Source organism: Anabas testudineus, chromosome 16, assembly GCF_900324465.2.
Source record: "Anabas testudineus chromosome 16, fAnaTes1.2, whole genome shotgun sequence".
Lineage (NCBI taxonomy): Eukaryota > Metazoa > Chordata > Actinopteri > Anabantiformes > Anabantidae > Anabas > Anabas testudineus.
In genome coordinates, this window is record NC_046625.1 from 9892343 (window position 1) to 9919108 (window position 26766).

At 42.7% G+C, this 26766-nt stretch overlaps 2 protein-coding genes across 3 annotated transcripts; both read right to left on the reverse strand.

The window, feature by feature from the left end:
• Positions 1-403: 403 nt before the first annotated feature.
• On the reverse strand, positions 404-9161 carry cacng7b (calcium channel, voltage-dependent, gamma subunit 7b). Its single transcript, XM_026372568.1, has 6 exons — positions 9048-9161; positions 5350-5545; positions 4892-4978; positions 4193-4333; positions 2093-2238; positions 404-1438 (listed from the first exon to the last, which is right to left on the reverse strand). Exons 2-6 carry the CDS (start codon positions 5543-5545, stop codon positions 986-988), a joined length of 1023 nt encoding a protein of 340 aa, XP_026228353.1. The 5' UTR covers positions 9048-9161; the 3' UTR covers positions 404-985.
• A 2342-nt stretch (positions 9162-11503) lies between these two features.
• On the reverse strand, positions 11504-26226 carry prkcg (protein kinase C, gamma). 2 transcript variants are annotated; one of them, XM_026369989.1, is made up of 16 exons: positions 25985-26226; positions 23104-23135; positions 22918-23000; positions 21900-22011; positions 21168-21296; positions 20893-21049; positions 20359-20560; positions 19702-19899; positions 17622-17795; positions 17233-17324; positions 16696-16758; positions 16381-16519; positions 14925-15005; positions 14638-14745; positions 14173-14313; positions 11504-13334 (listed from the first exon to the last, which is right to left on the reverse strand). In XM_026369989.1, exons 1-16 carry the CDS (start codon positions 26224-26226, stop codon positions 13173-13175), a joined length of 2115 nt encoding a protein of 704 aa, XP_026225774.1. In that variant the 3' UTR covers positions 11504-13172. The 2 variants fall into 2 exon arrangements, with proteins under 2 accessions (XP_026225774.1, XP_026225775.1); XM_026369990.1 differs by lacking the exons at positions 14925-15005; positions 23104-23135; positions 25985-26226 and having other exon boundaries at positions 22918-22929.
• Positions 26227-26766: the final 540 nt, after the last annotated feature.

Here is a 26766-nt window from a genome sequence, read left to right on the forward strand (position 1 = left end):
AGGGCATCAAACCCCCATGTCAGCGCTGGGTGGTTCCTCCTTTAAACCAGCATGCACCGTGTCCAGGGTGTGTGTTTTCGGTTGTAGTGCGCCTGTTGCAGAATCTTTAACCAGAGCAGACTGAGTCAGACATTTTCTTAATGTTGCGTGCTGTGCCAAACCTCCATTCATAACATAGAATATAACTATATATAAGTTCTCATGTGCAATTTTATGTACAAGAAATTAGAAATTTGTATCTTAAAGCAATATGTAAAACATAAAGTTGATTCCTCCTCGTGATACTTCAGAACTACCCGAGTGTTCGGGTTCACCCCCCCCCCCCCCCCCCCCTTCTATCAGTATTTTCTTTGACAAACATTCACAAACTGTGTTGTCGTTGTTTCATAATTACTGATTTTTAACTAATAGTTTAATTTAATCATTATAATACTACTTTGACATTGTGAATTATGAAACTGGATTGATGATGTAAGAAATTTAGAGAGAGACGTCATGAATTATGTATGTACAAAATTGTATGCACCCTCAGTCTCTGTGATGAATGTTTTTCACTGAATATTTCCAAGTGCATACAAATTTCCTGCAGCACTGCAGTATCTTTGTATTATACTGCAGCCCCTGCTCTCCCTGCCTCTCTCCCCCTCCCCTGTATCTCTTCTGGCACTCAACCTAACCTCTGAAGTCTTTCTAGGAAACACTTATTCCCTCTTTTCCTCATGACAAATTTCTCTCCCCTCATAGTCTATTTCTATTTATCCACGTCCATAAAATCACCACACTGGTGAAAAATCCTCCATTTCAATCTTCAAGACATATTTTGTCCTTGGCTCATATTGTTCCAAAGCTACATTTCTTATGTTTGATCAAGTCTCCCTCCACTTTATCACACATGATCAGTGATCCAAGCTCATACTCTCAATCACGTCTAAATGCACAGTTTAAATGATTATAAAGAGTCAGTGTCTCTCGCTCCCTCCTCTTCCTAACAGGGGGAGGCGCTCATGTGCATGTGCGTGTGATAATGAGGAGGAGGTACAGGCGATGGAGGCATGGCCATGGGAAGAACCTGGCCTTGGGGATGTGAGGAGTGCGACCTGGGCAGGGTGTGTGTGGAGGGGTAGCCAGCAGACTGCTGGGGCATTTGGTAACTCCTTGCAGAAGAACCAGATGGTGGGCTGCCCTGACCGCTGCTCTGGAGGTTGCCTTTTGATGGTGCTGGGGGTGCCTGGTTGAGCTGGATGGAGATGTCACTGGAGGCTTCAGAGGTGCTGCGCCCTCGCTTTGGTGGAGGCCAGGAGGAATCTGGGTGAAGGAACTGCCCGCTGTAGTCACTGCTTTCAGACAGGCGGGGGTGGTAGAGTGCAGGGTGGGGGCGGTACATCTCTTCCTCAGCATAACGCTTCATAAACAGGTAGACTGACATCACCCCGGCCCCCTGAGACAGTGAACGAGAAGTGAGAGCAGTAAGGGACGAGGGAGGAGATGATGCGACAAGGACAGAGGGATTTAGCTGCATTAATAATTTGGGTTCAGAGAAAACAGTTAGTAGTGGCATCTGGGGAAAGTCGATGAAAAGTAACTGATAAAGAAGAAGTGTCTGTGGAGATTCTCAGTCATCGAAGTCAGAAGTGAAAAGGGATTTTCTAGACAGGTTGATTTCAAAGGATTCGAGAAGGGAGGTCTTAAAAATACATTTAAAAGTTAATGGAAGGAGACAAAAGAGTGTAACAAAAGAAAATATGTGGAGCAAGGAGGGGAGGAGGGGAGTTCACACTGAACTGTCCATTGCACCACATTAAGAGCAATGCTGCTGATGAAGGGAAAGAGGCAGAAGGAGAAGGGGGAGGGGAGAAGGAGAGCAGAAGTGGGAAGATGGGGATTCACATAAAACTGCACCAAACAAGTATCCACACATGAACAGACACACACACACACACAGTCACACAGTTCTGTGTCATAACCATCAACACCTGACATTAAATCCAAAACATGGCACCTGGTTGAAATCTAAATGTGCAGTAGTCCAGGAATAAAATCACTCACTCCACAGAAATGAAAACACTGCAGACTTCTTGCGTGTCATACTGACCTCTTTGAGCAAGAAGGAAGAGGCAGCAAAGGCGAAGGACCAGCCATAGTGGTAGTTGAAGAACTGCTCGGGCTCTCTGGGCCGGTTCATCACCTCGTCATTAATACTGGAGATATAAAGCACCAGGCCCACCACCAGACTGAGGCCTGCACACAGCACAATGACAATGACGGCAAGTGGGAGAAAGGAGGAGAGTCAGGCACTGTACATGAAACAGCAGAGGAGGTCATTATGTAGCAGTAAAGACAGCAGCAGCAGTGTGGCGAGGGTTTAAGAGACTGAGAGAAAAACAGAGCATATGGAGTGACCATGCCAACTAATTCGCTTGCAGAATGCTATTATTAATAAAGAGTTAGGAGGGAGGCAGAGACACACTGTGTGTGTATGGAGCTGCAGAGCACAAAGTCCACCACCAGTGACTGTGGTGAAACGTTTAAAGGGAATGAAAATATAAGGACTCAGTGGTTTGACACAGTTTTTGAGACCATCTTTAGAGCTTACATGTTGCATGAACTGTAAACTTCAGTGTGTTAAATGAAATGTGTTTCCACCCACATGCTCTTAACACTGCCTTAGAAATGGTAAATGCACGCAATACAGCATATGGTCAACATTAAAGAACCAGTATTCAAGAAAGACACATGGCGGAAAGAAGCGAACCTGAGTATTTTTAGCGTTCCCTGCAACATTCAAATGCACCACAGGGCTGTCAAGCTGTTATGTCCTTTACATCAACGGCTGGTTCCAGATGTTGCGTTGTCAATTTAAAAAATGAAAAGCATGGAAAAATGCAGAAACCATGCTACTGTCAGTCCTGCTGCAGTATTACATCTTCATTTAAATATGTAACATCAGAAAACCGAGGGAAACACATTAGACTGACAAGACCAGCTGAAGGAATAGAACGTGTGTTGTGTGAAGGAAAACGTGAGGTAAATAAAGGCTCTGCAAGTTCACATGTTTACAAAATGTCTGCGATGACCTTGTATAAAGAGAGAAAGAAAAACTCTGAATGAGGGGGAAAAGAGCAACATCAGCCTCTAACCACGTTTGCACAGCTGTGGCTCCGCGCTCTGTTATTTGCTGCTGCTCTGAATTCTGCACTATCAACCACAACATGACCCAAACTACAATATTTATCAGACCACCGTGTCACTGATGCCAGCCAAATAGATTCATATCACACAGTCCACGAACGCCACCGCATCCACGGTGAGCCAGGATGCTGAACAATTATAGCGTGAATGAAGTAGTGAGTGGGGAAATGAAGGGAAGGAGGGGGGAGAACTGGAAAGAGAGGCTGCATGAACAAGAGACGGGGATGCAGAAGGAGGAGAGGGAGTGGGGAAGGCAGAAGGAAGTCAGTGTTTCGAGACAGAGCGAGAGAGAGAGAGAGAGAGAGAGAGAGAGGCTTAGTGCAGCTGAATGTCCAACTGCTGCAAAGCAATTTGATACACTCGCTCCTTGTTATCACCCTATTATCAAAATACTTCATAAAGTAAAATGCTGCGACACTTCCAGCACAGGCCATACCCATTATATAAGCCCCTATTACATAACACCTCTTTTTCTGCTACACCCTTTATCAGCAAGTCCCTGCTTTGACAAGTTGGAGCTGTCATATCAGACTCTGTTTGATGCTCCTCTGAGCTCTGCAGCACTTCTTCCTGCTCAAATGTGTCAAGTGAAACAGCCTTCTGAGAACACGAGCTCCAATTTGGCTCCCCACAGACTTTACTCCGCACTCTGAGCACAAGAGATGGGAGCACTGCAGCCACCTGCTGTTCAGAGAAGTTCACTACGCTTATGCAGAAAATCCAGCTGTTTTATTTTTTTTTTTTCAACATGCAAAGTTGTATTTTCGCTTTTATATTTGAAAAGCCTGGTGCAAGTAAAGTCAATTTTATTCCAAAGTAATGGAAAGTCAAAAGAGCAGGAAGAGTGTCACCTTTCCTGATGACAGCCTGAACACCTGCATCATACACTAAAAATAGAGCTGTGATGGAGAGGCTCCATGCGTGACACAGAACACATCAGGCAGCGATAATCAATCACAGAGTGAAGAAATGGTGACAGCAGGACATGAGTAATGGGTCCCACCTGAGAGGATGAAGAAAATGCCGGACACAAAGGCCAGTATGGTGCGCTGAGGCCGGATGTGTCCGATGTTACTGATGACGAAGGCAGTGAAGACAAAGAGCAGCGACACCATCGGGAAAGGCGTAGCTGTACGCACCATCTCTGTAGGAGCAGAGGTCACAGGGTTACACAAAACTCATGGAACTTGTCCTTTAACAGCTGGAAAAGGTGAATCTCTCTGGACATAAATATGAAAAATATAAATTCATGTCTGCTTCTCATAAGTATGGACAAATGTGCTATTTAGAAAATAATGTGTTGCTGGTTAGAAATGAATGGAAATGGTCTGTTAGATTACAGGTTAATATAGTTTTTTTAATTATGTAGACCTAAATATTCACCACGGCTTGAACAGCTACAGATTGGATTATTTACTGCACTGATAATATTACTGTTCATCACAATACTGCTGCTAATGCTTTCAGGGAAATACATGTAATCTTTCGAGGATTACCTTGTTTATTTTTCACTTTTCTAATGTACGTCATCGGATTACTTCTAGAGAACAAGTCATGTTAACCATTCAACGTTGCAGCTTTCCTTTAAAATGCTGATCAAACTTCAGTACCCATAATCGATCAGCAGGGGGACTCTGCAGCTACTGCAGACCCTCGTGGGGAACATGATTTCTCTGTTAAGCGTTTTATAACGTATGCTCACTGAGGATGTTTGCTGTGTTTTCAGTGGTGATCTCTATTTCGGGTTCAGTGAAGTACTCTGATGCAACACATCTCCCATTTTCAGATCCTGCAAGGAAACACACACAAACAATGTTGGGGTTTACTTTTAGGATCAAAGTCGGTGATGCATGAAGAAACCAAACCAAACCAAAAAGAAGCATGTGTGTCTCTGCATTTCTTGCTCACAGGTAACGATCATGTTTTGTGACAGCTCTGGTTCCAGAGGGCAGAAGCTTGCTATCTCTCTATTCACCCCTTCCCGCTCTCTCACTCTTTATTCTACCTCTTTCTGAGTGCTTGTTGCTATGATGATGTGGACATGCAGTATGTCTGCACGCAGCAGCAGCACTAATTATCTGCACATGTTTCAGTTTTCTACAGTCATTCTTTCATTTTTTCAATGTACATATAGAAAAACAACTAAATATATCTCCCTACCAGCCACGAAGCAAACTCTCCAGAGGCCTGAATGCAGTGCCATCTTCACCTCCATGCTTTGGTTCTGCTGCAGGATGATGCCCTCCACCATGATCAGCCAGTAGTCCGTGGACACAGCCACCCCCACCAGCAGCAGCCCGCAGGCTCCAAACACTGTGGACAGGATGGTCAACGCACGGCTGCTGCATGAACTCATCTGTAAGGGCAGATAGAGGGGGTGAAGGGCGTCAGAAGAGAAGAAGAATACACATAAAAACTGGAAATTTATTTGGACGAGGTCATGAAGGAGATCATTAGAGACAGGAAAACAGCGAGATGGACATAAGTGGCGCACACATGCAAACAGCCAGCGGCCCACCGTTGTGTCTCGCCTTGTTATTGCTAAAGATGAGATAGAGACACATCTCGTGGCAACCAATCTCGTAAAAGGTCAGAGACGAGCCAACGCAACACATGATGACTTCATTGGAAAGCAGCGAAGTTAGGAACAAGTTAGAAAACTGAGAGACAGACAGCAGAAATACTCGCAGATAAGGTCCGGTGTGACTCACACATGGTCTTTTTGTGACTTAGTTCTGGTTGACTGGGGGAAGAAGTCACTGAAAATCCTCTAAGCAGAGTCGATGTGCACGTGTCACACATGTCACAGTGACTAACCTATACTTAATCTGGACCCCTGTTCAGTGGGGACTAAGTGCGTACAGAAGCGCGTCTGAAGTTTACTGTTATCATCCCAAAGGTTTGATTTGAACAATATGTTATGTGTCAGACGAGGAGCATTTCTACAGCAGTGGAGCAGTCATTTCACCCCATGTGGTATCACTCATTCTTGACTTTTTAGACAATCGCATTTATGATGGACTCTTTATTGTGCTACTGGCTATGAAGCACGCAGCACATGTGTCACTACATTGGACATAGCCTGGTTTCCACACCGTGTTTTATTTGCTGTTTTCACTTTTGGAAAATGTCCCCTGATGATTATTTTCTTGGGCAGTATTTGCTAGAACGATAGCAGCAGTCTTTCAGTCTCACTGAGAGATGCTGAAGCTGTTGTGGTCTATATTGTGCATGTCATTACAGTTAACTAAAGTCATTTGAAATGATATATAACACAGAATTAACTGTGTAAACAAAATCCAGCCATGTACCTGTCAATCTGCAGATACAAGCTACTAAATGCTACCATAGGATCACGCTGTCTAACTACCTTCATTATAATTCAATGTACTGTGCTGTCTGGACACCAGACAAGAAGCAGTGTCATTAATACTACAACAAACATTCAGATTTTGTTTGTCACTATTAAACTGTCCCATTTTTGTGCTTGTGCTAAAAAACAGGCTTCATTTTCTTCATTTACAGCAGCCAACAGGAGTGAAACTATCCATTTCTTCCTGATCATGTAACACAGCTGCTTTAAGGTTAGAAAAGATCTCAGTATATTGCTGTTGTGCTGAGCTTTTATTTGCCTGTTTAACTGTCCTTAATAACATTTCTACAGATCATTTTTATTTAATTCAGTGTGACACATTTTTGTCAACCCGATTCTGACACTGAACTGCTATTTGTGGTCAGCGCCTCGTAAAATTTGCTATTTTGCATAAATATGCAGCCAAAATAGGATGACTAATTAGGCACTTACAATTTATGAGTCACTTAAGTTTATACAACATACATTTACTAAAATATAACAGAACCACTTTATTCTTCTTCTGGTCTTTCTTTGTGTGACAAAGCTTCTTTGTAAAAGTCTTTGTAGAGCAAGAGCGAGTTATAATAGAACAACATTCAACTGGGGAATATACTCTTAAAGATCAAGCTTGGTCTCATCTTATCTGGACAGCCATTGTGCAGGATGTGACCACAGTAAAACGAACTTCAGTTTCTATGCAGCTACAGGAATGAAGAGAGCTTATTGTGAGCGAGGCTCACATGGGGTGGTGGTAACGGGTGCATAACAGAGAAAGGGCAAGTTATGGCATGAAAGATGAACATCTGTCTGTACTAATTGTGCAAATATGTGTGAAAATACTGTACGGCCAATTTAATTAAAAGAAAAAGTGAATCGTACAGCAGATCCACTGCTGCTGCTGCTGCCACTTTGGACCGGTGGACAACAAGAGGTGACGGGGAAGAGGCCAAAAGGTTGGGCAATGGCAGTGTGGATGACAATCACCGTACAATCAAAAACAATTCACTGAAATAACACATGACTGAAAGCTGACCATGGAGCAGAGAGGAGTGGGACTCAGGGATGAACAATCACACCTACCAGCAACTGGAGGATGTGCCAAAGTGGCCATGAGTAAGTGCAAATCAATCGGAGTTGCAATACTGCAGAAATGACTGCGCCTGAGTGGCTTCAACCAGACTTGTTCAGCACCACGGACAGTTACCTCATCTCTCCCACAGACTGCCAGTCAAACGGAGTCGATCCAAACACGCTGCTGGTTTGTAATGGATTTGGACAAAAATGAATTCACCCCTTCTCTGCACATGTATTGTGCTCCCATCAGCCCCCCCCCCCCCCCCAAAAAAAATCCTCTATAGAGGCGAAACAGCCATTGTAAACTTGGAATTGAGACCGAGTGTAAAAAAAAAAATCAGCCTTCCTGTTAGAGTTGTGATAACAATCCTATTTTAGCGCTGTGAGACAGGCCCCTCAGCTTCCGCACCCAGAAAGTAATGAGCCAACTGAATTGGTTAGATAGGAGCCACAAGGGGGACAAAAGGTTTAATTCTCTCTAATCTGTCACAATCTGTAGACTGACATCACCTCTAAGCCTCTCAGGAAATAGAGACGGCATGAGAAGGAGGGAGTGATGGATGAGAGGAGAGGACATGAAGATGTGCTGCTGAAAAAAAATCCAAGCAAAGAGAGCAGCAGAAAGAACTAAGAGCAGAGAGGACGGTGAAGACTGTGTGTGCACACAGTCTTTAAGGAAGGACCAGCATGAAGATATGGAGAATATAAACAATAGGTGAACACAGGGAAAGACCTTGCTCCATAAAATGGGAGTACCCCAGGAGGATGCGCCTACACCTCCACCTGTGCTAAACTAACCAAGCTTGACTGTGCAGCGCCCGGAGGACTCAGCACAGACAACTAACCGAAGATATCGTGACTCAGTGGATGGGTTTGCTCGTGATTTCTCAAAGCCTGTCAGGCTGCGCAGCCACATTCATAAAACTCTCAGCGCTGTGACGGCGCAGGGCGCACGGCTCAGCATCCACACTGCGTTCCGTGCTCACTCCATGTATGTAAGACGAGATCAATACCATAGTAGAGGAGTGAATGAGGCACTGATGTGTACACGATTGTTTATCCCAGCCCCCCCCCCCCCCCCCCCGCGACTCACACGCCTCACAGTTTGGAGTTTGGAGACGATGATAAACACAGAGCAGAGAACATGTGAGCGACTCGGACGGAAAACTGAACGAAATAAGGAGCAGAACGACTCAGATGTCAGATGACATGTGAGTGTGAAGATGAGCGGCTGTGCTGAAGCCAGCTCCACTTGGAGACGCGTAATAACCGCTGCTCTTCTCACATTTATCGGACGCACATTTCAAAATGACCAAATCAGGCTGGAAAAAAAAAAAAAAAAAAAAAAGGCGTTGTCATCACAATCACTGCTAAAAATAAAAAAAAACGTGCAGTTATCATGCAGTTATTCCGGAGGGGAAATACTCACCTTGCTACGAGAGTCGTGCACACACGTCAGTAGCCAGAAAGCCTCACACCAGGGGAGGCTTGGTGGATTTTGGTCCTCCTCTGTCTTTCTGCTGCTTCCCTCCCTCCCTCTCTCTCTCTCTCTCTCTCTCTCTCTCTCTCTCTCTCTCTCTCTCTCTCTCTCCTCTGCGTGTTTCCCCTTAAGCCCCTTTACCCATCCTCTAAATCCCTCACTCTCTCCTCCACTCAGTCTGTACCTATCTGCTCTGCGGTGGATCGGTTCAGCTACTTTGGCTACAAGAGAGACATGGTGTAGTGAAAGCAGAGGGAGAAGTGTTGGTGAGAGGGAGAGAGAGAGAGAGAGAGAGAGAGGGAGAGAGAGAGAGGAGAGAGAGAGGAGAGGGAGAGAGGGAGAGAGAGAGAGAGAGAGAGGAGAGAGGGAGAGAGAGAGAGAGAGAGAGAGAGAGAGAGAGAGGGTGGGAGAGAGAGAGGGTGGGGGGAGGAAGGGCGTCATGTTAAACTACTACATCTCATCATACTGTACTTTTCCTTTTATAAAGGTTTCTCTTCCATCTTTCTTTGTTTTTCTTTTATTACAATATTCTGTGTCATGATAATAATGTAATCAAGTGCACAGTCCAGTCGAGTATTCACGTCCGAACACATCTCTGACTCTTAATTTATGTAGATTTTTACTGTACGTTTGGCTCAAGCTGTTTCAACTTCATACAGTACCATTCACACTAGTCCCTTTTTCTAATGTATGACTTGTATTATAAAGCACAACCTGCTGCGACGGCACTGTACTCGAGTATGATGAAGCCAGTAAAGCAAAATGAAATCACAAAAGTCTGAAGAGAGAATCAGAGATGGGGCAATGACTTTGACTTGGAGTGGAGCAGGGATGCAAGCTGCAGACCTATGTCTAAATTACACAGATGTACAGTAGTATCATGTAAAACTAAAAGATAAAAATACTCCTGAACTATTAGTTCATTCAGCACAGGTCAAACAGTTTGGACCAACCCCACAGTATAAAGAGCAGTATAACAGCACAGTTAGTAACCTCTCTCTCCTCATTTTCCTCTTGCCCCCTCCTCCTTAGTCTCCAGTGGTACATGTCCCTTGCTCTATTTTTAGCCGGCTGGTGGAGGAATCCTATATTTTTAGTAACGATATCAATAGTCTACAGCACACTCTGACCTCAGGGCACAAGAGACAGAGAGAACGAGAGAACGAGAAAGAAGGAGGAGGGAGTGCGAATGAGAGATTGAAGCGTGATAGAAACAGAGGAAGGTTAGATATGGATGAAGAGGAGGCAGCAGTGAGGAAGAGGGATGAAATCACGTCAGAGTGACAGTGAGTGATGGACTGCACGCACAGCTCCAAACACAGAGAGCCAGAGTTTCAGTTACACAAATGCAGAAACCTCCAGTTAAGGTTGTGATGGGGAGTTTTGAATCACAAAGTTCAGTGTGCATTGTGTAAAAAACTGATCAAGGAGTTATCTTTAGCTCAGAAAAGTGGTATTTTGTGTTACAGCTTATCTAAAAATGCATCAATTTGTCACTACACTCCTATATTTAGGTGAATTCACACACCAACATTAATTCTATCATTTGCCATTTTTCTGAAAAATAGCAACACAAATATCATCTGGTAATGCCTTCCTTTCAAATGTGTGATGTTTAGGAGTGATAATAATTTAATACTTTTAAATTGATCCAATTATATAATGAAGCATGCTATAGCAGTTTAGGTTTACCCCCTTTATCACTGGCTCAACACTATTGGTAGATAAAAAACAAGAGTAAGCTAAGATACTCATCACAACAGAGAACAGCAGGGGTATTACAATAATAAAAATACAGCAACAAGAGTAAATTCTGACTGTGTGGTTTATAGAGAGTTATATAAGACAACGTAGTAAAGGATTTACAGCATCACAGTGACAGAAAAGACAAACATGGAGGATAAGAGATAAAGGGCAGATAGAGAGGAAGAGATCAAGGTAGAGAGAGAGATGGGAAGTTGATGAGATTTTAATGTGAAGGTCAACTTGTTATAACCGAGATCTCTGAGGGGATATTAGTCCCATCATGACTTTGGAGAGGAGGGAGAGGGGTGGTAGGTGGGGCAGATGGGGAGAGGAGGAGGAGGCGAGGCTGCGTCCAAGGAGGAAGGAGTGAACGTGAGATGCCTGAGAGGTGGTTTTGCTGGTTTGACAACTCCAGTACAGTACGACAGCAAATAAGAGGGGTCAGCATCTTCTGTGTGAGCGCGTGTGCGAGTGTGTGCACACGCTGGAGATTGCACTTTTGAGTGTGAGTATGTGTGAAAGTGAGGGAGAGGGAGTGAGCGAGCGTGACAAAGAGGCGTGCAGCAAAGACAAAATGAGAGGCTGTGCATGTTTGTGTCTCAGCAAGTTCACACAAATATCACCGAATGAAACACTTCACTGCTGTTGTTTCATGATTTTTTCAGAGTTTATTTCAGTGTTTGTTTTCCTCGCACATAAAAACAGAAGTGAACTCAACTAACACATACATCAATTATCTATTGTATAATATATTATTAATTATATTTGCTTATTGTGTTTATCATACTGAAGTATAGTGTGTTGTGACATTTGCCCTTAAGTCAAACTGAGCTAAAATAATCAGACTGACTGCTCTGACCTTTTATAGTTGACCACAATTAAAGGCAGACACACATCTGCACCTAAAACAAACAGTACGATGATGTTGATCCTTTGATTGACAAGAAGATATGACTACCACTATAAAAAAAAATAAAAATAAAGCTTTAGGGAGAATCAAACAATTTTTTTTTGCGTGAAATAACCAGCTGGCCCGTGAGATAAGAGCACTGAAATTAGATTATTTAACTGTATATTTGCAGGCACCTGCTCTGCTCAGATAGTGTTTAATAGCAGCACTGCTATTAGTTTTCCATGTATTGAACAGTCCCAGTGAGCCTCTCTTTTAATTACGCCCAAATCAATGCTGTGAGTACGTCATTACACAGCAAAAAGCTTTATGGTATACGCCAACAAAATGATTGAGTATCTGTACCTGTACAAAAAAAAGCTTCTTTCTCTAAGAGCTGCAGAAAGCATTATGAGGCATATTTCACTGAACTGCAAACCAATATTCTAGTGCATCTCGTGAGGACTGCATATATAGTAATGTCTAAGGCCTGTTTCCAGTGTTTGCACAGGAATAATGGAAATAAACCCATAAAACCAAAATGTGAAGAAAAAAATGATGCAGCACTAATGTGAGGACTTCCAGAGAGGGCCTAGGCTGTAACCTACAATTACTATCACACTGTGCCCACTGTGTTTTTTCAGCTGTGGGTCATCTGAGGTGCTGTTACAATAAACTGAGAGGTTGAGCCAGGCCAGAGGAACCTGACTGAGCACATTCACAGAATAAAAACAATTGCTACTCCGTTTGTGTCATAGTCAAAGTGTCAACAGTCACACGCAAATAGAGTGAGATTGATATTTAAATAGACACATTATAGTGGTTCTGATGCTAAATTACTGAGTTTAAACTGTAATATATCTGTTAATAAACCTTGTTTTATAGGGTGTAGGAATTGCAAAATGACCTACTACTCATACTGCAGCATGAGTAAGAGCCTGACTTGGGAAATATTAATATTGCATTCTTCACAGCACAGGATGATTTTAGTTAAAGTAATGAAAAAATGTTTTTAATTAATTAGCTAATGTTTAACAGGAATATCTTTCTTATTCTAGTGCTATAGAAATCTACTGGAAATCAATTCATTATAAAACACTGCATGCAAAGAGATTCATGTATAGCATTCATACTACAGTACTCTTATATCAAGTTAAGAGAAATCTTAAAAAAAGTCTAAGATGACAATTTATAATACTGGCATTATTTGAATTGTTGCAACATGTTCTATGTCTAGCAAGTTAAAATACAAACATCAAACAGTACATGCATAGAAAAGGTGTCCTGGCATTTCTATGTAAACGTCAGATTTTGGTTATGAGAGGTGTCTTTAATACTCACGGCTAGTTCTCATGTTCAAATTCACTGTTATAAAACTATCATTAGGGAGAGAACAGGGCAGTTTGGAGGAGTTGTGGGAGCAGGTTTGGGGACCATTTTCAAACAGCGGTGAGAGGTGAGGGGGCGAAGTCCGGGTTGAGGAAAGAGAAACCCTCAAAGTCTTCCTGGTTGATGGCTGCTAGCACATCTGGATCAGAGGGGGTGAGCGCCGATGGGGCTGCTGTGAAGAACTTGTCGAAGTTTTCCCCTTTTTTCCCACCCTGATGAAGAATAAGAAGAATGCATAGACACTGAAGGTTACGATTAGAGCGCAGGTGCATCCAGGCATGATTAACAGTGACTGTATCTACATTTAACTTTTCCTCCTGAAAAAGGCACAAGATAAGAAAAGTTCAGTTATAAAAGGAATCCACCTCCACATGCTTTTTCTCACCCACACCCATCTTTTCTCTCTATAGAGCTCTACTATACCACACCTACTGTAGGAAGAAAGCTGCTCACTTCTCTTTTCCTGCTCCTTAACAGCATATGACAGCCGTTCCACTGAGTGATATGAATCTCATTTGGCTAATGGGCTTGGCCTCTAACCCCTGAACATACTCATTTAACTCAAGGCACACCTCACCATTGGGCATCAGAGCCGCAAACTGGTGGGTGGCAGTCTAATGATGACATACATTAGCATATGGGAGGAGTAGGCAGGACTCTGAGGTCAGAGGGGCCTGTCTGTTATGACTGAACTGTATGTTCCAGAGAGCTCAAAGCTCATCTCCAGTACACCAGCCGAGGTAATGAAAGAGGGGAAAGGGGGAGAGAAGAGAGGACCACGGCTGTTTGAACAGACAGAAGAAGAGGAGATGAAATGGCCAACACACTGTGGATGGCAGAGACAGGAAGCACAAGGGGAAATGAGGGAAAGCGTGGGAGTTTGAGAGAGAGGAGACAGATGGAAGAAAGTGACAGCTTCAGTTCCCTAAAAGTATCCTCAGAGAGACAGATGCGAGTAAGAGAAGAAAAAGAAAGCGAGAGGGAGGGGAGGAGAAAAGCTGGAAGAAAGAAAGAAAGAAAAAGTGTATAAAGTCTGTCTGTTTAACTGACAGTTCTGGGTTTGAAGGGTGGCTGGATCTCTAGCCTCTCCAGACGATCCCAGTCTATCCAGCGGAAGAAGGGATGCTCCCTGATCTCTCTCTCTGCATCCTCTCCTCCACCCAGACGCTTGGCCGGGTGCTTTGTTAGGAGCTGGATCAGAGTAAAGGAAGAGTAAAGAAAAGGTGGATGTAATGATATTCAAGGTGTTATGTAATGTGTGATATTCAAATATATGTTAAGTGGTTGATTTTCATGTTTAATATTCATGGATCTTGACTGTGTGTGCACTTTGTATTGAAGACATGAACTTCAGAACAAATTAATTTTTTCAGAAGTGTTGAAATATTATTTTAAGTAATTAACAATGTACATGGCTAACCTTTTTTCAGTATTTGAAATCATTATTTAAATACATTTTAATGAGTAATTATGCATTCATCTTAAATGAGGAGGAAGAAATGAAAAGTGACTCACTCCCTTGCAGATAGCGACAGCTTCACGGGAGAGACTTTTTGGGTAGGAGACACTCTGCTCCATGATGGACTGAAACAGCTCCTCCTCATCAATACCATCAAATGGTGGCTAGAAGAAAAAGACCGCAAACGAAGAACAGAGTAACTGTGAGGACCTGGGGGGCAAACTGAAAGCTAATAATGTAATACATGAAAATTAAACTTGAAAGTCTTTTGAAGTGATTTCAAAGGACAAGTACTGGAGGCTTTAGTGTCTGTGCACATTCTTAAGATTAGGCTCAGTGTTACCTGTCCTGCCAGCATTTCATACAGCAGTACACCATAAGACCACCAGTCCACTGCTTTATTATAGGGCTGATATGCCACAATCTGAAAAGGATGGCGAGAAAAGGAGAGGAGATATAGAAGAATGGCAGCCGGAGATAAGGAAGAAAAAGAAGACGGGGAGAGTGAGAAACAGCAGAGTTGTCACAGTCGGCTGCAGATATCAGAGACAGCTGGAGTGAGAAGCAGAGGGAAAGGAAAAATATGGCAAATATAAATGTATGAATGAGCTCAGAGATAATCTACACACGACTTTGGATACGTGTGTTTGCCTGTGCACATGTATGTGTGTGTTTATTTGTGTCTCCTGTGTGTGTGTGTGTGTGTGTGTGTGTAGGAGGGGAAGCATGAGGAAACAATCCCCCAACCCATGGTGTAATGTATTGTATCCCCTCCAAAATGGCAGATGCAGGATAATCAGTGGATGTTTACAGAAGAGAGTCAATACCCAGGGGTTCCATTGCAAGGTTTACAATATTAAAGACACGCACAACTGTCGTATCCTCTTTCTTCCTCTCCGCAAACCACGAGCAAGCTGCATACATCCTCCACTGTTTCCCCAAATTAATTTGTTCACAATCACTTCACACAGAAATGCATATACACATATTTCACAGAATTTGTAAGGTAAACGTTAAAGCATAGAGTTATGATATCGTACTTATAAAAAACACTTGTGCTGTTTTTATCATGTTAGAAATGTTGATGTTTGCAGGAACATCCTCAGTGATTATTGCCAGTCTCTTAAATATCTTAAAACAATAATAATAATCTCCCGTATGACCACTAAAAGGTGAAGGATTTCTATAAAATACATCATACTGACTATTAAGAGAGATTGTCCTAGATATTGAGGAACAATTGCTAAAGATCACCTTCTGTGTAAAAGTATGATGTGATCTTATTATTTAGAAATTCATTCCGTTTTTTATCCCACCACAGCAGCTCAGCACAGAAATACTGTGGGGGAAACACAAAGAGGGAACACATCTTATTATCTGTATGAAACTGGAGGATAGAGCTTTCATAACAATGACAATAAGCAGAAACTATTTCAGAGTGAAACAGCCTGAAAAGATGTGGACCTATCCTTCAATTTGCACTTGTCAATTACATTACAGAGAAAAGCAAACTTGGTTATAGAAAGTCTCCAAAGGACACTCGTGTTTTCTAATCAATGTCCTCACAGCCCAAGCACACACCACTGCTAACTGAATCATGTGAAGTTAATTATTCAAAAATGCTGACAAGGTCAGAGCGGACGGGCAAGATGAGAGGAGCTGCAGTCTCACAGCACTGCAAAACAGGTCAAGCAAACGAAAAGGGGCCGAAACAAGCGGCAATGAGGGATCTAAGGAGCAAATGAGGGAATTTTCAGGAGTGAGTGTTGACCATGGAGCAAGAGCAGAGGTCAGCGTACCTCAGGGGCGATGTAGTCAGGGGTGCCGCAGAAGGTGCGTGTGGTGTCGCCCTCGAGCATGCCCTCCCTGCACATCCCAAAGTCAGCTATCTTTATGTGGCCTTCGCTGTCGAGCAGCACATTATCCAGCTTTAGGTCCCTGAAAAAGAAGGAGATAGATCACACAGGTATGAATCATTTTGATAGATAAGATCTTTATAGCAGTCATTAGCTACAAAAGACATGATAAATCTGTGTCATGTCTGTGTGCTTCACTGCAGAGCAGTGACAGTGCCAAACCAGGCCACGTTAGACGAGCAGCCCACTTAACTTTACCTGTAGATGATGCCTTTGCTGTGGAGGAAGAAGAGGCCGACCGCTATCTCTGATGCATAAAACCTAGAGGTAGAGATGAGAGGGGGGATCTCACTACTGGCTGCATTATCTGTCAGAAAATTGGCCAAGGTTTTCAGCTAATTCAAAAGACGATGATGACAAGAGGAGAAGAGAGAGACAGAGAATGGAGCTCGAGAGGGTGATGAAAGGGATCGTAACCAAACAGATGAAAGGCAGAAAGATGAAGAAAGAAAGCTGGAAATGAGCAACAGGGTAAAAATCAGTTTTAGATGATTGATCAAAGATTATTGATTAGATGAACAGCCAGGGGGAGGAGATAAAAAGATGAGATTAGTGGGAGGAGAAACAGAAGAAGGCTGGTACTTGAGTTAATGGCTTTTTATGAATCACCAGGTGTAATGAACAAAGCAAAGACTGTGTATGTAAAGGAAGAGAGTAAAAGAAAGGGAGGAAATGAGACGCTGTAGATGAGGACTGTGATTAAAGGTAAGCGAAGGGAGCTTTTTAAATACATACGCTGCATGAGGCTCTTTGAACTTGCCAACTATCTGAATGTGAAACATCAGGTCTCCTCCATTGACGTATTCCATCACATAGTATAGACGATCCTGGCAAAACAAAACCACACGAATGGACACACATACACACACGTAATTACGTCTTGTTCAAATTAAAAAGCAATCTGTTGAGAACCCTCCTCCAGGACCAAGGACCTTTTTTAAGAAAGCAAGCTAATTATTTCATTTATTAATCGAAATTCTCAGCCAACCTGGACTGAAAACAACTCCTGAGAGGATCGTGCAGCCAAAATGCCAGGCAGTCTTATGGACAATTTAATGAAAGCTACGTGGTCCATTTAAGATCCCATGTAGCTTCTACACACACACAGATGTGCACGCACGCACCTCGGTCTGGAAGGCGCAGTAGAGTGATGTGAGGAAGTGAGGGCGAGAGGAGAGTGCCAAGACCCTCCTCTCCACCAGGGCGCTCTCCGTGTCTTCATCCTGGAAGAGAACGTCTTTCTTCAACACCTTCACCGCAAACAGACGCTCGCTGCCCCGCTCCTCCGCCAGCAGCACCTGGACAGAGAGAAAGACAGTGAAGGAGGCAGCCATCTATCAGACAGCTATCCCCAAAATACGTAAAGGAGCTGCTGCATGTCTTTAAACTGCAGAGATCCACGAATAAACAGATGGTTTGTATTTATAGGCACTACACCAACTGTAGAGACTAGTTTAAACTCCAAATGAAGTATATAGTACATCAAACCAGGACAGTATTTTTACATTCATAATGTTAAATGCACCTCTCACCCAAGCTTCATTTCTCACTCTAAAAAGAATTATGCATGTACTGTACTCCAATGCTGCCAGTTCTGGGTGTTTTTTAGGTCATTGTGTTATGAGTTCCAAGGTGCTCTAGTTAGGGGGAAACTAATTCTGCAGTTTGAATAAAACAATGTGCTTATAAGGCACAGTTCAATATTTTATTTCAAGCTGTGCTCATTCTCATTCAAGTGTTTTTTTTTTATATTATTTGTCTTTTTATTTTAGCTTTCTACTAGTCATTGTCCTGTAGAGTGGTGAAGCCAAAGACAGGCAGTGAAGTTTCTAACTAACTTATGAAATAAATATTTTAAATAGAGCAAGGCAAGAACGGAAGTGATCACATACGGACTGATGCTTTAGCAAGTTCTCGACTCTGCACATTTACTCTGCCATGGTGAAATAACTGAAATAATGTTTAATTAAAGCTGTTCTATGCCTGAAGATTTCAAGACACGTTAACGTCATTAGTGAAAAAGCGAAATGGCTCTGGTGTTTTTATCAGACATTAAAAACACATTCAACCGGCTATTTTCACACTCCTGTGAAATTGGCTGCTAGGGGGTTGCTGTGAGAGCTAACGACGCTATAATTTTCTACAACGAGAGCCACATGACCCTGGCTTTAGTGGGAAAGATGTGGTCAAGAGCACGGGAAAGTGCTGACATCAACGACGGTGTTTGAAATTGCCCAACCTGCAGTGCTGCGCTGTAATGGTCTCTGACTGGTGGGGGATAAAGGTTCTCATTTTACTTTCAAATAGTTGTGAATAGTACAGAAAATTACACGGTTTCATTTTTCACAAATCAATGCGACTGCACAAAGGTGTCCATGAAAACGAGTGTGCGTGCGTGTGTGCAGGACTATTGATGAACTGCCAGTCCTCTGTGATTATGCTTCTTGTTCTTTCCTGTGGTTTTGAACTTACATAATAATGCGACTCATCACCTCCTAGAATATTACAAATCTTATGAATACAGTCACGTACAGTACTTCTTCTCTTTTCTGCTCTTTTTATCTCATTTTCTTTTGGTCATTCTTTGTCACTTTCTGCAGAATGATAATCCTTCTCTCTTCCTCTCTCTGTATCTTTCTCCCTTTCACTCACTGCCCCGGGGTCTGTCTCTCCTTTCTTGGGTCATTTTTTTTCTCACATCTTACGTAAGTTGAGTCTATTTCTCCTGTCCTCTGTAGACTCTCCTCTGACAGTTATGAAACAGCACAGGGGGATTTCAGAGGAGGAAGAGGACTCAAAACTCAACTCTCTTCATTATGGCTCATCTACAGGGGAATTAAAGAGAAAATGGAGAGCAGAGCCTCCCTTGAAATGAACACCTCCAATAGGACTGTCTGCCTGTGTGGCATGTAGGAAGGCAGCCAGCTTGCTCTCACGACTGCTGACAACACAAAAGAAGCTAAGGGATAAATGAATCATTTGGCACTAGAAGGGGAGACAATGAGCATGTTAGTAGAGATTTTTATATATTCTACTTTGCTAAAATGCCACTTGAAGGTCAAGTCCATCAATAGAAGAAACTGTTTAATGCCAGGAATAATCTTTGTTTTCAGCATGAATGGCCTCACTTACAGCTTTTTGATCAGAGGTGGCTGATTGTGTGTAGAAACGATGACATTTTCTCTCAGTGGCTGCTGTATTTACCTTCCCAAAGCTGCCTTTACCCAACACCATGAGGAAGTTGAAGTCATGAATGCCCATTTTGACTTTGCCAGGGCCTGGAGAGTGGACAGGTGGACAGGACGGGATGGGGGTCGGGGACAGGATCGCAGGAAATGGTTCAGACAGCGGGGCAGGCATTGCCTGAGGCAGAGTGGGTGTTGTAGCATCTGGCTGAGGCTCCTGGAGAGTCATAGTGCGAGGGTTGAGAGGTGACAGGTTGGATGATGCCCAGCACACACACATACACACACAGATCCATAAAACACCAGATCAGACAATCCTGCACCCTGGTGGAGACAGGGAGTAACAGGATGGAGCAGACTCCAATATAATCTATGATCTAATTATGTAGATACAACACAGAATATAAATCTTCCACTTTTTTTCTCACACATTGTAAGCACAGAGACAGTTCAAGATCCCGGCCAAGTGTGAGCACTAGCAGATGTTGTTTATTAGATGTAGATAATGATGCTGATAAAGGAAATGCCAAGGCCTTAGGATAAATGGCCATTAGCGTGGTAAAAAATGAAAGGGCTGCTTCACCCTCTGGTGGATCCAGGTATAAATAATGAACGCTGTTGTTCTTTGTTCACCAACTGATGGCTTTATCCTCTGCTGGAACAGGCTGTTTCATACCTGCAGGTCTGGGTCTGGTACAGGGATGTTGTAGTACTCTCCCTCATCTTGGGCCAGCAGTTTGAACCAGCCGCTGATAGGACGCCTGAAGATCTCACTCACTCCAAATGACAGCGCTCCCATGAAGTCGTTCCTAGACGTGCGGTCCCAGTCCCAGACCTCCACAGACAGTCGCCTGTCCCACTGGTGACCACGCACTGAGCTGAAGACATGAAGACAATAACGATCAGAGATCACTAGGGAGTCTTAGCTGATCAATGCAGTAATATTGTTTTTTTTTTCATCTTAATGATACTTTTCAGCTTTTACATTTCTAATAACTTCCTTCTAGTTAATAACAAAAAAATACAAGCACAAAGGCAGTAAAATGAAATGAAAGTTCAATGTGCTGCACACTGTGAGCTCGAAATCAAAGAAAAGGTAATTTTGGATCCAGCATTTTCAATTTTTAGGCCATTTTATTTTACCTAAAGCACATTTTGTCGCACACCCCAGTACATTTTCCACCTTGGATTAAAGTTCACATTGACTCACAAGGTGAAACTCTCATTCCAAACAGGATTGAGTGTGGAGCGGATGGTCTTAGTCTTCTGTTTGCTATGGCTCTTTGGGTCTGGAATCAATTTAAGTTTAACATATGGGTCTGACAGTCCGTTAGGATCCATGGGCATCAGGTTACGAGCCTCCCGCACTGGAGAGAAGGTAGAATAATAGAAAATACAAAGAGACAAATCCTTCATTACATTAGGTGTGATCCTGTTTTTTTTGTTTTAAAACTCTGTTTCCTGTGATCTAGCAGGTCCTCTCACCTGTAACAAAGATGTCCTCCTTCTCTCCTCTAACAGTCAGGTGAATCCTTCCTCTCTTCTCTGTGTGATCCTGACCGCAGAGACTGGGAACACTGGTCTCACACCGTCGATGGACGTTCATATCACAAGCTCACAGTACAAAGATACACATGCACAAGTATAGCAAAACACATGCACAAGTGGTAAAAAGATAAATTAGAACACAAAAAATAACCATACAGTAAAAACAGCAAGTCAAAGAATGAGAAAATCTTATAAAAAAAAAATTATATGTGCACATAAATCCCCGCTTCTGTCACTTCCATTTTTCCCCAAGAAGCTTTCCGTAATCTTACAATATAAAATATATATAAATATCTCTCCAGAAGTTATAAATCTACAGCCAGCAGCTGGTTCACTTTAGCATTAACACATGAGGCAGAGGAAAACATATTTTCAATTTCTGTCTGAGTGTAACAATATTAACCTACCAGCACTACCAAGGCACACTGCACTGAGTTGTTGTTTGTTTATTTTAAAATTCTCATTGAACATAATCCTAAACATGAACTTAACTGATTCAAGTTTATATTTTGGAGGCTAGTCCTGCTGGGAAACGTTTTCCTTGCCCCAGACTGGAGACGAGACCAAATAATGTGTCTGTCTGACCTAATTTTTTTATCCCCATAACATAATGAATACAAGTACTCTCATGCATAGATTTATGACACTGTTACATTTGGTGACACTCACAGATACATTTCATGCCCTGGTGTATGAGGCCATACAGCAGTGAGCCACAGTGGTCGCAGAACGTCGGACTGGAGTATGTGTGAATCTTAAATGTGTGTCGACTCTTTAGGTCCTGAAATACAATAGAAACCATTTGCATGAGAACTTGTGCAGATTCATACACAGATATGCACGCACACACATTTACACACATACGGAGTATGATTAGTGGGAAGGTGTTGAGTGGGGCATTCATGGACAAGCCAATTAGGTTTTTCCACTCTGAGCACACATGTAAATGAGAGTACATCTAGGCAACACTGTGCATGTGTGTGTGTGAGAGACAGACGGTGTATGAGTGTGTATATACTATGCAAAGGGGGTGAATCATTTTTATCTCTCTTCAGCTTGTCTGACCCCCCCTACCCTCCACCACCATTCTCAATGCGACGACCTCACCCAAACTGTTTTCCCTCCCTCATTGCTCTGAGCCGCTATTTAAAAACACCGTCACCCTGTTTCCTCTCTTTCACTGTGTGTGTGTGTGTGTGCTGTTCACGCTCTCATCCAGTTTCACTCAAACACACACACACTGTCACACACACATGTTCCCCTTGACCTCGTTTCTGAGGCAGTTTATTTGGCTGACAGGAAAAAAAAGCAAAGAGAAGACAGATCTTCTTGAAATCCTTAAATGCCACACAGAGGAAGACCGAGCAGGCTGTTGCTGTCTCCGCTCTCTAATTCTAACTCTTATCAGCTATTCTTACCCTCCACCTGTATCTCCTCCACTCTCTATCCCCAACTGCCTGCATCTCAACGCCTTGTAGGATGACATGACATGAGTGCAGATGTCACAGATGGGACAAGGCCATGTGATGCGATGGATGTATGGATTGATGGATGAGTCACCCGCATGTGTTACTGCCAGCGAGCGGACGGCTACATATGATGACGATGGTGTAAATATCGACTAAAATGGCAAACAAGAAAGTAAAAGGGAAGGGGCTGTGATGGATATGCTGACACATCTGCTCACATCTGGTCTTGGTGCCGTCACAGAGCCAGGACAAGTGAAGGTCACAAACTCGTGACATCGCTTGTGGACCACAAAACTGCAAACTAAAGAAAATACAGAGAAAGAAATATCTTCAAATATTAAACGGTCACACTGAAAAACTCACCTGAGAAGATTAAATACAATCACAAAAGGTTTTATCTCTACCTTGACACTGGAATCCCTGTTTGCCGATTCCCCTGAGTGAGAAAGGCACAAGTGTTAAGACACAAAAACAATCTCCTCTCTTCAATTTTAAGGTGAAATATTTTTGTTTATGAGCTTGTATCTCAGCCAAGAGAGTATAGATAATGCTGGGAAAAAACAGAGATAGAGATAGTTTCATGATGTATTAAGACCAACACACATGCAGGAACAAAATGAGAACGATCATTTCTCATCACAACATCGCTGTGTTTGAAACTAACAACCTAATAAACAAAGTCACAGTGTACGAACTCTGAGTATGTTTCCTTTTTAAGCCACTGTGCTGAGTAGGTCAAGTAGAGGAGTGTCAATTATTGTCACAGATACACACACATACACAATTCTCCTGTTTCTAAAACTGTGGTGTTAGCTAGTTTCCAGTGTCTCCTTAGAGCTTTAATTGAATAATTAAAGCCATTGATTGACTAAAGAGTCCACTCAGCAGCTTGACTGCTGAGAATCAACGTTTGATTAGGAGGTTTAGAAACGCAGAGGAACAAGACACTGCTGAGAGCTCCTCCAGAATCATACTGGAGAGGCCCGAGGGTTCACAGGAAACTGACCATAATCACTGATCTACAATCAGTTCACCATCTGGCTTAATAATAATTAAAGACGGGGTTGCAGAGGGTAATCTGATCTTTGATCAGCATTCAACAGAAGTCTCTGTGCCTGCAGCACTGATTGTACTGTACAAGGACAGTTTTAGTGTTTAACCAGCAGAGAGCATTAGAGAACCAGGTATGGATTTGCAGAGAACCGACAGTGTTGCTTGCTGGCTAGAAATCGCAGGGATGTCAGTGTAGTGCATAAAAGCATTTTAAATTAAATGATGCTTTGAAAAACCCAGCCAGCAAACCAAAGTAAACTAAGAATGGCATAAAATCATTATAGTATTAAAAGGCGAGAATGCCTAAAAACACTGCACTGTTAATTGCAGGTGCTGAATTACAAATGAAATGATATTTATATAAAAAGTAGAAGCTGGGCCCTTATATAATGACCTTCACAGACAACATGTTGACATGCCACAGCAGGAAAAGCACAGGTGTCAATAATAAAATGAATGAATGGTGAATTCCATTTAGCTTCATCTGTTTGAGAGTCCTGGTATAGTTCATGCTGGCTCACTGTCACACTGTCATGGCTGGGACACCTGAATATAATGGAGCCATCTTTAAAGCTATTAGTAACACCTGTTCTTAAATGACATGTCAGAATGTCTGCTGTGAAGAAGGCCTGTTGAGTCTGTTCTCACATCTGTTTCAAATATATCATTGCATGATCCTCATTCAGGTTTTTTTTTTTTTTTTACTTATGTGCCAAAATACAGGTTACTAAGTCGTGCTACAGATAAAATTGAACTGTAAAACCAGGTATGTCACATTTCCTTAATTTACAACTATTGCACTCAATGTATATCTAACGGAGTCATACAAGCATGACTCAATAAACAAGATATACACATTTAAAAATTAGAATAATCTTTCCTTAGTCTTTAATCAATCTACCAATCCCCAAGGGTGCATCATGTTGAGAGCTGCTGTTCTGACATCCTGTGTGAAGGAAAATGAGTTTTCAGCCTGCACTAAGTGCCACAACCACAGCCAAGCAAGCAGCCAGTTGGAGAAATGTCCTGAAAGCTACCCAGAGGCTGCTGGCACATGCACCACCCTGCGTCCGACATACACTCCCACCATATGTCCAAACGCACATACGCGCACGCACATACACACAGAAACACATACACACACACATTCACAAAACCCATCATGTACGCGATGGCTCACATGAATTCAATGGGCAGAACAAGCTCCCAGCATGAATTTCTGTACTGAAGACACAGTTTTAACAACAGTATTGATGTGGCTGCATTTCTCTCTCAGTTACATTCACCTGTAAATAGTTTAAATATTAAGATTAGCTAACAAAACATAAAACATAAAAACTATGCATCCCCAAATAATGTACCATCTTCAGTTTTGTGGCACCACTTTTAAAGAGTTTATATAGATTTTTTTCAACCCCTTAAGGGACACCAAGTATTTCCATAATTGACTTAGATGCCAGTTGATTTGCTGATTAATTCATAATTAACAATTAGAAATAATTAAAAAACAAAACATGAGGTAATAATGGGAAGTGACATCACAATATCACTTAATTTGGAAATTTATGTTTGTTGTGGTTTTGCTACTTTAAAGGTGTATTGCACCAATATTATGAAGTTCACTCCTATAGGTCATACTACTACTGTGAAAAAGACTTTGCATTACTGTGTTATAAATTCACAGGGGTTATAGTAGGCACTAAAATCAGATTATGAAGTCCCTGCTCATTTATTTTGAGTATTTGTGTATTATCTGTAGCCTCAATTTGTGGCATGCCCCTTTAAGATTGCAAAAATTCCTCCACCAGTGTTGCCTGTGTGTGTTTGTGCATGTACGTTCTGTAACGCTCTGTGCCAATATTCATACTAGGAAAACACTGTGTACTAATTAAGTTGTTTGCTAACTTGTGCTTGTGTGCATGTGTATTTCCTGTATTGTGTGGGCAGTAGTGTGGAGGTGAGATTATGTGATCAGATCAGGTCAGTGTGGTGGCTGCAAAGTGTAGGTTGTTTCTCCAGCAGGCAGCTGGATCTGGTGAAAGAAAGAACAAAGTGCAGAGAAAGTCGGAGTCAGATGGAGTAGTGGGATGCCTGAGGAGGCGGCTTATGAACTGCCAGGGTGGTTTCTGTGTAAATGTGCAGCAGTGTGTGTATATTCTGCATGTGTGTGTGTGTGTGTGTGTGTGTGTGTGTGTGTGTGTGTGTGTGTGTGTGTGTGTGTGTGTGTGTTACCAGATAAAGTCAGTGCAGTGGCTGCAGAAGGTGGGCTGTTTGAAGAAGCGGGCTGTGAACTGATGGTCTTTCACCTCAACAATCCTCTTGTGTTTGAGTGCGCCCTTCCTCTGGAACACGGGCACCCTGGGTGGAGGGGAGAGAGGCGAGGGCAGAGGGGAGGCTCCGGGGGAGGTTGCTGATGTAGGGGAAGTCAGTGTCAATGGAGATAGGGAGGGGGAAGGGGAGACTGGAGTAGACATGATACCTGAAGGATACAGTAAAAATAGGAGAGGAGGGAGGTAGGTTGAAATGGATGATCAGTGTCAGTAAATTATAACGACGGAAGACCTTGAACATAGGAGAGAGGGGAGGGGAGGAAGGAAGGGGGGAGGAGCAGGAAGAGGTGGGATGGAAAGTGTAATGGGTCATGTTAGTAGTATTAACGGCACATGGGATGTAGGGTAAGGAGGAAAAGACAGCTCGAGAAAGGATGGATGACCCCGGAAAGGCAGAGGAAGATGGAGGGAGTGAGGGGAAAGTGACAGGAATGAAAGAGAAAAGAGAGGTGTAATGAAGGAGACAGGAAGGTTAATTCACATACAGAGGCAGAACTCTCCTAAGAGACGCTGAGACACTGAACGATTAGCGCGACTCACTGTGTGTCCCACATACTGACTGTCCATGTTATCTACATTGCCCTCTCTCTGTACCCCTAATATCTCTATCTGCCTGGCAGCTATGACTACACCCCACCACCACGACTACCCTTCCTCTGGTCGTCATGTCAACTGTACCTCCTG

Coding starts and splice junctions, on each gene's coding strand:
- cacng7b (XM_026372568.1), bottom strand. CDS start 5,545: ATGAGTTCATGCAGCAGCCGTGCGTTGACCATCCTGTCCACAGTGTTT. Junction 4,979..5,349: donor GAGAGTTTGCTTCGTGGCTG/GTAGGGAGATAT, acceptor GTTTCCTTGCAG/GATCTGAAAATGGGAGATGT. Junction 4,334..4,891: donor AAACACAGCAAACATCCTCA/GTGAGCATACGT, acceptor CTGCTCCTACAG/AGATGGTGCGTACAGCTACG.
- prkcg (XM_026369989.1), bottom strand. CDS start 26,226: ATGTCTACTCCAGTCTCCCCTTCCCCCTCCCTATCTCCATTGACACTG. Junction 17,796..19,701: donor GTAAAGGCAGCTTTGGGAAG/GTAAATACAGCA, acceptor CTCTCTGTCCAG/GTGCTGCTGGCGGAGGAGCG. Junction 16,520..16,695: donor AGCAAAGGCATCATCTACAG/GTAAAGTTAAGT, acceptor CTTCTTTTTCAG/GGACCTAAAGCTGGATAATG.